This window comes from Notolabrus celidotus, chromosome 22, assembly GCF_009762535.1.
Source record: "Notolabrus celidotus isolate fNotCel1 chromosome 22, fNotCel1.pri, whole genome shotgun sequence".
Classification (NCBI taxonomy): domain Eukaryota; kingdom Metazoa; phylum Chordata; class Actinopteri; order Labriformes; family Labridae; genus Notolabrus; species Notolabrus celidotus.
Window position 1 is genome coordinate 10,653,703 of NC_048293.1, and position 12,924 is coordinate 10,666,626.

Consider the following 12,924-nt stretch of genomic DNA (forward strand, 5'->3'; position numbering starts at 1 on the left):
TAAAAGGGTTGAGGTTATAATTGCTTTATTGCACTAAGAGACCTGGCAGACTAAATATAGCAAAATATGGCATGGGGGCCGAATAGATAATCCAAGAATCCAGACTTTTTTCTCAGAATTCTGACTCAATAATAAAAAATTCAGTAGTCGTTATCCTCGTTATCCTGAAAATGTTGGTATACTTTTAAATGTATTTTTCCTTTTACGTTTTTGTGTTCATTTTTTGAAAATGTCATTGTGCTTTCCAGTTGCCAAGAAAAAGGAAGATGAAATGACGAGGCAAAGAAATGTATAAAAATATATTTAATGTGTCAAACAGTAAAAAAAAAACAATGAAATAAATTATAATTGGCTTTATACCATAGTGCATTTATAATAAAGCATAATCATAGAAAGCACAGAAACCATGACACACTGAAATATACAAATCTTCGTTTCCTGTCACTCTGTTTGCTTAAATGTTTGCTAGTTCAATGAAGTAGTCCCAAAAATAAGCAAAGGCATTTCTTCATGCATATACAAAAACCTCTTTGAAAGAGTCAGTATATAATTATAATTTAAGCAAAGGAAACATTGACTTTTCATGCTTTGGATACTGCATATTTTCATGAAGCTTAACAGAAATCATTCTGTTTTATCACAATCAACAATCTCTTTGAAAGGAAAGATGAACCATTTCATTAACTGATAGACAACTTATAGAACATAATATAAACTTGTGTATATACAACAGCTGATCACATACAGTATTTTATGCATAAATTCTCTTGCATGGCTATGAGCACACACTCAATATTCCTGCTAGCTTCTGCACACACTTTGGTTTCAATTCATTCCAACTCTTCATCACTGTCGTCCACTTGTTGAATGATGAGGTCAGCCCCCGAGTCTTCAGCCAGGTCATCGTCATCAGTTACCATCCAGCTGCCCTTGGTGTCCCCCTCCTCCTCCCCATCCACCCCCAGCAACAGGGCTGGCTCTTCATTTGTTCCATCTAGACTGTCCATGGGCATCTCGTCACAACCCACTTCCTGAATGCATGTGGTGCATATGCGATAGCGTCTTGTGCCCTCACACACCACATGACCCGTTTCCTCTGTCACCTGACACTTACACTTCCTGCACACCAGCTTCCTGGCTTGATGGATCTATAGACAAGTAAGATAAAATAACAGTGACATAAGAAAAATACATAAAAAAGAATTTGAAAACAAAGCATTTTGAGCCTTGATAACCTACCGTTTCAAAATGGCTACGAAGATGCTCCAGGCGAGTAAAGCGTTTGTTGCAGGCCTGACAGGGATATGGTCTCTCCCCTGTGTGACAGCGCAAGTGCCGCTTCAGATCTGCCTTTCTCTTCACTGTGTGTGTGCAGAATGGGCATTTAAACCGCATAGAGGGGTTGGAGTCTGAAAAAAGGAAGAAAAACATGCAGAGCTTTGACTTTTCTGGTTCTTCCCCATTTATCAGTATTTCTGTCTTTGTCTAAAGGTTAAAGTTAAAGCAGAAACTAAAACTTTTCCATTTTCTAGTGTAGTCCATATCACCTTTATTAAAATGTCCAATAACGCCCACAATAGATGGTAGAGTAGCATATAGCTCCTCTGCCTTTTCTGCTTTCTGTGTCCTTGCCTCCTGGATGGCTACATCTTCATGTTGGTTGGAGCGGGTGCCATGTGGTGCTTTCCTCTTGGTTCCTCCTTTGCCTCGCCGGCGCTCTGACCCAGGCAAAGTGTACAGAGGATCCTCAGGGTCCTGCAGCTCATCTGCCTCTACATTGAGGTCATCAGTGGGGCTACTTGGGTTAGTCTTTGGGGCTGAGATCAATGCCTCTTGGTCTGAGTCTTTCCCCATAAAGCCAGACTGGGATCTAGAGTTGTCTCTTGTCCAGAGCGCTGGTGGGGGGCTGACAGAGCAGGGGCCCTGCTGCTGCTGCTCTGACGTCTCTTCTCCTGTTCCACTAGTGAAACTGCAGGTCTCAGACAAACCAAGGCAGCGTTCACTATCTTCATCTTTCACACTGATATCCAAGGAGGATTTGATGAAGTTCTTACAGTAGTTGATGACATTGTTCATCTGCAAATAGCTGGCTGCAGACATCACCTCAATCACATTGTGACTGGAGAGGTCAAGCTGCCCAGAATAGATAAAATCTAAAATGACAGTGAAAGTTTCAGGGCTGAAGACATCGAAGGTGGCATTGACAGAGTCGGACAGCCCATCCGGCCCTTGGGACAGCAGCATGCGAAAGTAGCCACTGCTGGCAAACAAGACGTTGCGGTGGGCCCTGAAGAGCTGGCCCTCCACCAACACATTGCAGTCACAGAAAAGCTCTTGGCGGCGCTGTTGGTTTAACTGCTTCAGCAGGTTGCTTTGGTGAGCCACTGTGATGTCAGCGGTGTTGAACCACCTCTGAGGCTGCCTGCAGGAGACAACAATAACAGAACTCACTTTCTGTTTCTGCACCAGAGAATAACTTGTGGAAGAAAATGACAAATCAGACGTGTTGCAGACCTTTTGGACATCTATGGTAGAAACTAAGACTTTCATTCTGATGATGCTGGATTTACAAGCTATGAATTTAATGGGTCTGTATGCCTACACACTGGAGAGTGATTCATGGGACATCTAAGATTATGATAGTCAGCTTACCTTGGTAAATGGTCACTATAAAGGCTTCAAATATTAACTGCAGGTCACATAATAAACATAGCCGTGTCAGCCCTTTGATGTAGTTATCAATTATCCACTGCCTTTGTTTCTACACTGGCCCATCTCCAGCTCCACAAGCAGCCCGCCCCCAGGACTCCATTCTGCATAAAGATTGGTTGCACGACCCTTCAATCAAAATCTTCTTCTAATGGGCTACACCCGACTCCAGTCAGAGAGCATCGGGTGACAAAACCCCGTAATCATCCCTTGAGGGAAGCCGAGGCGCGCGTAAAATCTCAGATGTCACAAACACATGAGGCTGATAGGTGGAGAACATATAAAACTGCTGTAGCTGGACATGTCATCTAACGACTAAAAAATATACCGCAACCCCATTTGCAGGGTATTTCTTCATCTTCTACAGTAATCCATTTAGGCATCATTACGTCGAATATGAACCACACACATTTATTTTTGAATTGCGTGAAGCTTGATGAGAGGCTCCGCAGCGCCCGATAACCCACACAGTGCAACGCCCGCATGCATTACTCAAAAGTGCTCTTCGTGTTGCATGAAATCGAGTCTTATTTCTAAACCAAGCCATCCTCCTTTAATTCAGACATCAAGCGACCTACAAAAAGACACCAGAGTGCTGCAGTCCAGAGAGAAAAAAGCGGGTAGCGGCGCACCAGAGCAGCCCAGTCTGTCCTGGAGCGACGCCCACTTCAGGCTTCAGCCAGCACACAATAGAAAAACAGACACAAACCTACAGCATCTGAACCTTCTGCTTTGATTTACGTGAACACTGTGTTACACTAGGGATGGGACGCACTTAACACGCCCGTTTTCATGCTCCCGACCACCCCCACTTCTCGCCGGAGGTCCGGAGCGCAGAGAGCAGCGGGGAGGATTTGCCTGCTGCCCAAACCGAGCTACTCGTTCCCAGGCGTGAGGTGTCAGAAAGGACCCGCTTACGCCCCATGCCGTGAAATGCCTGACAAAATCCATCGATACTCACTGGTGACTCGATTCACCCGGCGCCCGATACAGCCTACTCGCCCCCATGTCCGCCACCATATCCATTTTAATTTGTTTTGCGTTTTCTCTTTGCTCTTTTTTTCTCGTCAAGGGTCCACAGTCAGGCACTTCCTGTTCAGCCCTAAAGACCGAAACCCGGTTAGAGCAACTGAAGCACTGTGCTGACGTGGGTGTTTATTAACTGGGTGCCCGAGGGTTCAAGGAGCCATTTAAAGCCCTAGTGCACCGTTAACATGCACTGCATGGACAGAATATACACCACTAAGACTCGAGCCAAAAAAAACCTAACATTTCCACTATAATTTTTTTGGGACTGATGTGACACTCACCCTCTATTGATAAGATCATAGAGGTGGATTTCCTAATAACCTATCACTAATGTTTCCAAAGGTACTTGTGTTTCTTTGCTGCTAAATAGTGGATTTACTGCATTTGCAAAATATGAATGAAAGTATATCTTCCCCTAAAATATTCTTAGTGTTATGGGTCTGACTTGATCACACAATTTAGTCAGTACTGTGACAGTCTACATGCTTTGCATCAAAATGAAGAGGAAATGCAGGCTTCATTACCTTCAGTAAGAAAATGTGTTTATTCTTTTATTGTCATGGCTCACAGATCAGTACATTCATAGAGTAAAGAAAAAGGCTTATCTGAAATAAGAAGAAAGAGAAACCAGACAGACAATTTTAAAGTACCATTGAGAATATAGAACAAATGGAAAATTAAGCATAACAAAACAAAGCATATGGCTTCTCTTCAGGTTTAATGTTTAATGCGATATACAAAGATGAGGAAGTGTATGGTTCCCTTTGGCCCTATGATGTAGCAGAATGTTTGATGATAACACAAGTCTGGAAATTCATCATGAAGCTGTACCATTTGAGAAACCTGTGGGGTTCATGGACTGCCAGCGCCAAAGATCCTCACCTACACAGATTCAAAAATATAATTATTGAGCTATATTTGTGAAAATGTATGAAAATACACAATAAATGCAGACTTTTTCATGAATGATCTTTAAGCATGTTCTTACACATTATTTCCAGGTCAAATTGGGCCTTCCAGCCCAGCTCCTTCTCTGCAAGACATGGGTCAGCGTAGCAGGATGCTATGTCTCCCCCTCTTCGCGGGGCAACTTTGTATGAGATCTATGAGAGGACAAATCGAGACGTGTTAAACTGACAAAAAGAAGGGCGGTCTGGCATAAAACCTGGAACTTCAGCTCTCTTGATGGCATCAGCTTGGTCAATCTTAAACACTCAGTGAAACACAATACATCTGGTCACTACTCCAAGTTACTCTCATGAGGAACTAAACGGGGTGGGGGGGTCTGCTGTCACTCACTTGTCTTCCCGATGCCTTCTCCATGGCTTTCACCATCTGGAGCACCGAGTAGCCTCTCCCTGTTCCCAGGTTGTAAACCTACAGACACCGTAATTAACATATGCCGGCAAGCTTATAAATATACATTGTGAAGTCGTAATAAATAAGTAAATGTGGTTCAAAAGCTCCCCTTTTTTCTTTTCTTAAATGTACCTTGCATCCACAGTCTTCCTTCAGTTTCTTCAGAGCTGATATGTGTCCCTTCGCCAGGTCTACAACATGGATATAATCCCTCACACCTAGAAAGTGAGAAAACCTGTTTCTGAATCTTGCCCAAAAGAATATTTCAATCCACAATTTTTATATGTGAAGGTCTCCTTAATTACCTGTGCCATCGGGTGTGTCATAGTCATTCCCAAAAACACTGAGGCACTGTCTTCTCCCAATGGCAACCTTTGAGATAGATTAATTAAACAATGCAAACAATGTCAAATTTCCTGGCAGCAAAAACTACAACACACTGTGGGATGCACATTATATGCTCTCATGTAGCTGAAAATTTGGCAGATAGCATACCTGAGCAACATATGGCAGCAGGTTGTTGGGGATACCCTGAGGGTCCTCTCCTATCAGGCCAGATGAATGAGCTCCAATTGGGTTGAAATAGCGGAGCAGCACTGCATTCCAATCCTGCATACAAAGAAGCATGAATTAGACAACATGTATAGTACATTTTTGTATTTGCCTGTGACTGGCTTTCTTTTTCTTGATCAATACCTTCTCAGCTTTACAGTGGTCCATGATCATCTCCTCAATAAAGTACTTGGTCTTGCCGTAAGGGTTGGTGCAGCCACCCACAGGGTGCTGCTCATCAATGGGAAGATGCTGAGGGTCTCCGTACACTGTGGCTGAGCTGCTGAAGACCAGATTGTGCACCTTGTGAGCCTGCATCACCTGAGACACATGCAGATGCACACAAACTCTCAGCACACACATACAGTCAGCATGCCAGTGAGGTAGCAGTCCAAAGTGCACACACACAAACACCATATGAGTTTGCAGAACCTTTGTCTGCATTAGACAGGGCGAATTCCAGATATTATCAAAAGTTATCAAAAGTGCAGTGTTAGAGTTACATAATCTAGTATCAATAAACCCACTCTCAAGCAAAGTTATGAGGAAAGTGCACATGATGATCGCTTGAAATGATGGACGGTTGAAATGATGAGGGAAGTGCAGACATCATAGAACACGGAGGGTGTCAGAGAACATGACAAAAGCTAACACTGACCTCTAACAGGTTCATGGAGGCAGTGAGGTTGACTCTGTAATAGCGTAAAGGCTGCTCCACCGACTCTCCAACAGCCTTCAGTCCAGCAAAGTGCACCACTGCACTAAAGGAATGCTGCAACACAAAGAGATATGCAGTCAGTGGTATGACCAATGTGGTATGCCTTTCTATATGAATATGCACATACAGTATTCAGGCCATAAGTCTCACCAACTATTTTCAATGTTTTATGAGAATGTACAGTGGCAGGCAGGAATATATATCCATCCACCCTCCATCCATCCATCCATCCATCCATCCATCCATCCATCCATCTATATATATAAATATATTCCTTTTTTTCACCATTCATCAAGTAAAAAAATATTTTGGGGGATATTTTCAAGAAAAAATGTTTCAATCAAAACTCTTATAATATATATATATTTTTCACATAAACAAAAATATTATATATAGAGAGAAAAACATATTTTTGCTTGAAAATATCCCCCCTTATATTTTTTTTACTTGATGAATGGTGAAAAATGCTACATATAATTTTTTTTGTTCATCCATTAAACATTTAAGCAAATTATTTTTCCATTTCTGATATTATTTATGAAACTTTTCTGACCTTTTTGAAGAGTTTTTCCAAACCAGGTTGATCCAAAAGATCCAATTCATGAAACTCAATGCTGGTGTTCAGGAGCTTCTCTATCCTTCGTATGCTCTCTGGCACATCACCCTCTCCTCCAGTCACAGGAAGATGTAGAACACACACACACACACACACACACACACACACACACACACACACACACACACACACACACACACAATAATAATAGATATGAGTATCATTCCAATAAACAAAGTGAACAGCCAAGTTCATGAAGACATACAAAGTTATTCATTAGCCTGAGTTTCCAGTTAGGGAGCTTACCTCTTACAGCGTTACTGAAGTTATCTACAACAACAGGCTGATAACCTGCTTCTATAAGCTCAATCACACAGTGACTCCCAATGTAGCCAGCTCCACCTGTGACCAGCACCTTCTCTGCCATTTTAGACCTGTAAAACACAACACACAATTTAGTACATGCAGTTAACCCTACATTTAAAACCCTGTTTTTATTTAATAGTTGGCATGATTTTATTCCTGAGAAGTAACATGACCTGAAGCCATAATCAACACCTGCTCTTGACAAACAGGATATCCTTATTGTCTGAGCTGCTTAAGCACTTCAATATGCCACTTGACAAATATGTGACCCACCCGTTTTGTCCCACGTCAGCAAATTCAAGCCCTAACCTGTCCTACCACATAAAACAGTTGTGGTCCCTGCAAGATCAAAAGTCAGGAACAACTACTCCTCTATAGTGTGAGCTATAATTAGATCTTTAGAGATAATCCAGATTTCAAATGGTACTCTACATTGCACAACTTGCTTGACTTCATTTTATCACTTACTGCTTGGGAAACTGTTAAGCCTGAGTTATGTGCCAACACTCTTCCAGATTTCCCCATTAAATCATTTGTATACTATGCTTGGACTTTACAGACCAGATTACAGAAGACAAATCAATTAGTTAAGCTATGTGTGAAACTTTATCCTTTCAAAGAGTCATAGTAAATCATGTTATTTTATTCATCCCTGCATCTTTATCAATTTCAGTAGCCCATTTGTTTAACTTCCTCGACAAACTGTCACAGAGACAGATGAGACCATATGTTTTTTACAAAAAGGAAAGGCTTACCTAGTTCCCCAACTTCGGTGTAAATATCCTTCACGTCGGGGTCTCTCGGTAAACTAGTCAGAAGAAACAGGTAGAGCGAGAGAACAAAATAAAAGGTCTACCTGTCAATTCATTCTAGGATCTTTTCCTGCAGACATGTGTTACTTCCGGTTAAACGTGGAGTAAAAGTGTACCGATCGCACATAACTTCCTGTGTTTTACTTTCAAAATAAAAGCTCACGGACTCTAAATTTGTAGAAACTAACATTAAATCCGGTTAAACTCGGTTTATGACTATAATGAAGAAATCAGTGGATGGATGATTTTCGTGTAGTGTAATAAAAGTAACTTAGAAGTCTTTTTTATCAAACGTTAATTTCGTGTTATTTTCTTTATTCTGAAGTAATAGTCTGATTTACACGATCATTTCCGCTGCCTTAACTGTCCTGTAAGTCAGAGCCGTTGTACGTCAGAACCTCACATGCCGTGACGTCAGGCCGCACTTTTTTTTAAGAAGCCCTGCCTTTGACCATTCACACAAGGAGGCGATTGTGCCGAGCCACCCGTCCAACCTTTAATACACGGGCAGAAGAAGAAGTGCCACGTAACTTAGAGAACAAATCAAGAGCCTCGATTACAAGGCAAAGCTGTATCCATGAATTTGAATGCAGCATAGTACTAAATAAAGGCTCTCTAATGTGAAAACAAACTAAAAAACACAACATAAATTAAGTAATTTCTAAAAAACAATGTTATTTATTCGCATATTTTCTTACCTGACAAATGTCCAGGATCAGTGGAATCAAAGACATCTTAATATTGAAGTCAGCATTTTCATATGATTAAAATTATTCACACTATTCAGGGCTTTATGTATAAAAGGACGTCAGAGAATACAGTTCAAATGTATGCACATTGCATCAAAATGATACTATTCTCAAAAATATAAACTGAAAAACTATAACCTCAAGCATACTCAGTGTATACAGAAACAAACAAACAAATCAAGTCCTGGAGGAAAATGTTTGTAACATTATTACCTAATCTACTGTCAAAACCAAGAATCTTAAGTATCCTGATTGACTATGGCCATGTCTTTCCATGCATAATTTCAGACCACTGAGTTCTGAAGATAGATGGAATGAAAGATCAAATGGAAATCTGCAGTTAACATCTGTTTGACTTAGAAATAGAGTATAGATGATGACTGACAGTATGACTAAGAACAAATATAGCAGCATAACATAAATTCCTATACTCACTATTTGAAATTTTAGACAATGCTCTGCACAACCTCCTCAAAACGTACATAAATCATGATGAAAAATCCGCGAACGTTTCATAAATAAAGAATTTCACATTAGATTACAAGAAAGAGTGCTTCTAAAATTAAACATAATTCTACTAACTTCAGTACCTCATGTGATTTTTGATGCATATTGACTATACACTGAATCATTATTTTTTATAGAAGGATGTTTTTTCCCATTATATGCCAACAAAGTGCAGATTGAGCAGGATTGGTTCATATGTGTCATTTTTGAAGCCCATTTGAAAGCCCTGCCCTTCTCAGAGACACTGGCACAGGAAGAAAGAGAGCAGAACTGGGACGCAAGCATAAATGGGACGAGTCAGATACCTTGGAGGTGAAGTCCTCTGTCTGCTCTCTGCAAATGCTGTCTTTTTGTTGGAATACAGCTGGATCTGATGGAGGAAAACGAAATGGAAGAATAATTCAGTGGGGATACATAGTAATAGTAACAACAACAGAGCCTTTCAGAAGTGGACAGAGACAGAAGGAAACACTTAAAACTCTGAGGAGGAACAACATGTGACTGTTTGACATCAGCAGAACAACAGGACTGCTGTCGTTCTTGTAAATTAGACACAGTTTAACCATTTTACAGAGTTTTCACATCTGTTGTTTCAACTTTGTACACAAGGATGAAGTTCAATAGCATATCTAAGCTCTGTATATGGATGAGTGTGTGTTTCTCTTTTTCCCTCGGGTTGCCCCCTCAGCACCGTGGGTGGCTGCGGCTGTGGGAGGAAGGCGACAGCTGTGGGGAGTGCAACAAGCACCTCTGTCCCCTGGTCTCTGTCTGCCCTGCAGGTCGGGTTCAGGATGCCTGTGGATGCTGTGAGCAGTGTGGTAATGTTGAGGGGCAGCAGTGTGACCCAGATGGGGCTCAGAAGTTCTATGGTAGCTGTGGAGAGGGCCTGGTCTGCCAGAAGAAAATACCAAAGATGAGACACAGGGGTGATCCAGAACCTATCTGTGTATGTGAGGAAAAAGGCCATGTGTGTGGTTCAGATGGATGGACATACCTTAATGTTTGTCAGATGAAAGAGACCGCCAGCAGCCTTAACACCACCCTCAAGCTTGTGGAAAGGGGTCCCTGCCACTCAGGTCACTGCACTCTTTTATCAGTCACAGTTAGCATTTTGAAGATTTAATCTTATTTGGATAGGAATTATCTTAAGGGAGCCAAGCTTTGAACCTTGGGGTATCCCTTTTCTTCTTCCACAGCTCCCCACATTTTCAAGGCGCCGAGAAACCTTTCAAAGTACATCGGAAGTGATGTCGTGTTTGGGTGCGAGGTCTCAGCTTACCCTCTTCCATACTTGAGCTGGAGGAAGAAAGGACATGACAACTCTCTGCCAGGAGATGATCCTCACATCTCTGTTCAGGTAAGAAGTGTATTTGAATATTGAAAAGTATCATTTCAGTATGACTTTTTAAATTTAAGGGTCCTTGTTCTGTTAACTACAAGTATTGGATAAAGGTGTCTTTGAGTAATCGGGCACTTTTTGTTCTTCTGATTGATTTTCTTTGAAGAAACACTCAACTGATTTTTACTAGACTTGTGTGTAGCATAGGCAAATAAGGATCGTCACTCTTGATCCCGATTTGAATCCTGAAAAAGAACAATTATGGAGGATGTGGTTCATATACAAGCAATGAAAACAGATCAGACTCTCAGAAAAGCTATACATTTGACCTAATTGAATTCTCACAGTCTGGAAATGTAGCCTGAAATTGCTATGACTGCATATTTACATATCAAAGCAGACCAGACTACTTGTCCTGTTGGAGGTCTGTGGCCTCTGAGTGCCCTTCTAGTTCATCATGGGGAGTATGTTTGTGGCTTTTCAAAGTCTGAGGGATGGATGATGTCTTAAAAGATGCAAATAAGAAGCATTCTGTGAGACGAGAAAACCACTGTTTTTGGAGGTTGGCCAATATAGAAGTCAGAATATTTTACCCTTTGTGAACAAAATATTGACTTTTCTGTTTTCCCCTTTTCTTGTGAGACCTCCGCTTTGTGGAAGTGACTGATTCCTGAAGTACTCCTTTAAATGGGAAAACAGTTGATTGTTGTTCTGTGTTCTAAGGCTGAGATGAGAACCAGAAAGTTTATAGTTATATATGTAATAATACCCAACACAGGGGTTGTACTAAATGATCAGACTTTTTTTTAACACAGGAAGATGTTTGTGCTAGAGTATCAATAAGGATAGTAATAGAGAAATGATGAATATAATTGAATATGATTCTTGTTTAATCCTTATGTTGTTAAAGGCCCAGTGCAAACATTTCTTATCTTGAATTCATTTGAAAATATTGAGATTTAATCCCGTCTTTTGACAGACTCGAGGAGGGCCCCAGCGCTACAGTGTCTCCACCTGGCTACAGATACTGGGTCTTCATGTCTCAGATGCAGGGATCTACTCTTGCATCTCCCACAATGCCTTGGGAGAAATGTTTGCAGAAGCAAAGCTCACAGTATTGAAGCACGGTGAGTCTTTGATCATCATACTGCATATTGTCATAAGGTAAATTTTAATTATTCTGTCTTGATTTTTTGATTGTATGTGTTCTGCAGGGATAAAGGAACATGTTGAGGAGGAACTGGAACACTTTGATTATCTGAAAGAAGGCAGTGGTGATGGACAAGTGGCAACGGAAAACTTGCTTTGATTCACTTTAGTCAATTGTTACAATTGTTACAATTATTACAATTGCCTGTAAACAAAGATGTATAAAGAGAAAAAGTCTGTATACTAAGATAAAGAATCAGCTAACATAATTCAAAAGAAGAACATAGCGTTTATCAGCTATGCGGCTATCAGAGCAGCTATCTTTTCTTCATAATCAGTCATCTTGTTATTATTAATCACTCTCATATTGTGCTCTTTTATACAGAAGAGGACAAGGGATGCTAAAAAAAAAAGATAATAATCAAGGTGCAATATTTTTTTATTACTCTGAGATCAGATAATAAGTCAAAATTCTAAGATTTAAGTCAGAATTCTGAATTCTGACTTTAATCTCAGAATCCTGACTTTAATCTCAAAGTCATATTACTGAGAAAAAAGTAAAATTCTGATTGAAAGTCATAATTCTGAGATAAAAGTCAGATTTCAGAGAAAAAGTCAGAATTCTGAGATTAAAGTCAGATTTCTGAGAAAAAAAAATCATAATCTGACATACATTTCAGAATTCTTACTTTAATCTAAAAGACAGATTCTAAGATTAAAATCATAAATATGACATAATTATGACAATCTCAGAATTAAGTTTTTTTTCTCAGAAGTATGACTCTAATCTTAGAATGATAATAAAAAAAATATCGCACCTTATTTTTATTTTTTTTCAGTGGCCCTAATCCTCTCCTGTACTTTTACACACGTTAATCCCTAGTCTTAATTGCTAAGAAGAATGTACAATATATGTCTAATTATCATACACTGGATGATAATAAAAGGATCCTTTAACACTGGCACACTCCTTGAAAGGAAAAGAAAGAAAACAGAGTACAGTACATCTAATCTCTGAGGGAGAAAGAGAGTAATGGAGGGAGTGAGAGAGGGTGTGACCATCCGCAGGGTCTCCGTCT

At 40.4% G+C, this 12,924-nt stretch overlaps 3 protein-coding genes across 5 annotated transcripts; 1 reads left to right on the plus strand and 2 right to left on the minus strand.

Annotated features, from left to right (window-relative positions):
* Window positions 1-737: 737 nt before the first annotated feature.
* zbtb8a (zinc finger and BTB domain containing 8A) lies at window positions 738-3,862 on the minus strand. Of its 2 annotated transcripts, none has more exons than XM_034674720.1 (4): window positions 3,671-3,862; window positions 1,548-2,422; window positions 1,240-1,409; window positions 738-1,148 (listed from the first exon to the last, which is right to left on the minus strand). In XM_034674720.1, the coding sequence occupies exons 1-4, from the start codon at window positions 3,733-3,735 to the stop codon at window positions 831-833; spliced, it is 1,428 nt and encodes a 475-aa protein (XP_034530611.1). In that variant the 5' UTR covers window positions 3,736-3,862; the 3' UTR covers window positions 738-830. The 2 variants fall into 2 exon arrangements, with proteins under 2 accessions (XP_034530611.1, XP_034530612.1); XM_034674721.1 differs by lacking the exon at window positions 3,671-3,862 and adding an exon at window positions 3,423-3,456.
* A 396-nt stretch (window positions 3,863-4,258) lies between these two features.
* Window positions 4,259-8,200, minus strand: gale (UDP-galactose-4-epimerase). Of its 2 annotated transcripts, none has more exons than XM_034674723.1 (11): window positions 8,045-8,200; window positions 7,230-7,357; window positions 6,921-7,033; window positions 6,308-6,421; window positions 5,794-5,970; window positions 5,593-5,706; window positions 5,403-5,469; window positions 5,230-5,315; window positions 5,038-5,115; window positions 4,727-4,841; window positions 4,259-4,620 (listed from the first exon to the last, which is right to left on the minus strand). In XM_034674723.1, the coding sequence occupies exons 2-11, from the start codon at window positions 7,348-7,350 to the stop codon at window positions 4,556-4,558; spliced, it is 1,050 nt and encodes a 349-aa protein (XP_034530614.1). In that variant the 5' UTR covers window positions 7,351-7,357; window positions 8,045-8,200; the 3' UTR covers window positions 4,259-4,555. The 2 variants fall into 2 exon arrangements, with proteins under 2 accessions (XP_034530614.1, XP_034530613.1); XM_034674722.1 differs by having other exon boundaries at window positions 6,921-7,036; window positions 8,045-8,199.
* Window positions 8,201-9,584: 1,384 nt separating this feature from the next.
* Window positions 9,585-12,107, plus strand: LOC117806057 (kazal-type serine protease inhibitor domain-containing protein 1-like). The gene is made up of 4 exons (XM_034674726.1): window positions 9,585-10,433; window positions 10,554-10,714; window positions 11,676-11,823; window positions 11,911-12,107. The coding sequence occupies exons 1-4, from the start codon at window positions 9,968-9,970 to the stop codon at window positions 12,003-12,005; spliced, it is 870 nt and encodes a 289-aa protein (XP_034530617.1). The 5' UTR covers window positions 9,585-9,967; the 3' UTR covers window positions 12,006-12,107.
* Window positions 12,108-12,924: the final 817 nt, after the last annotated feature.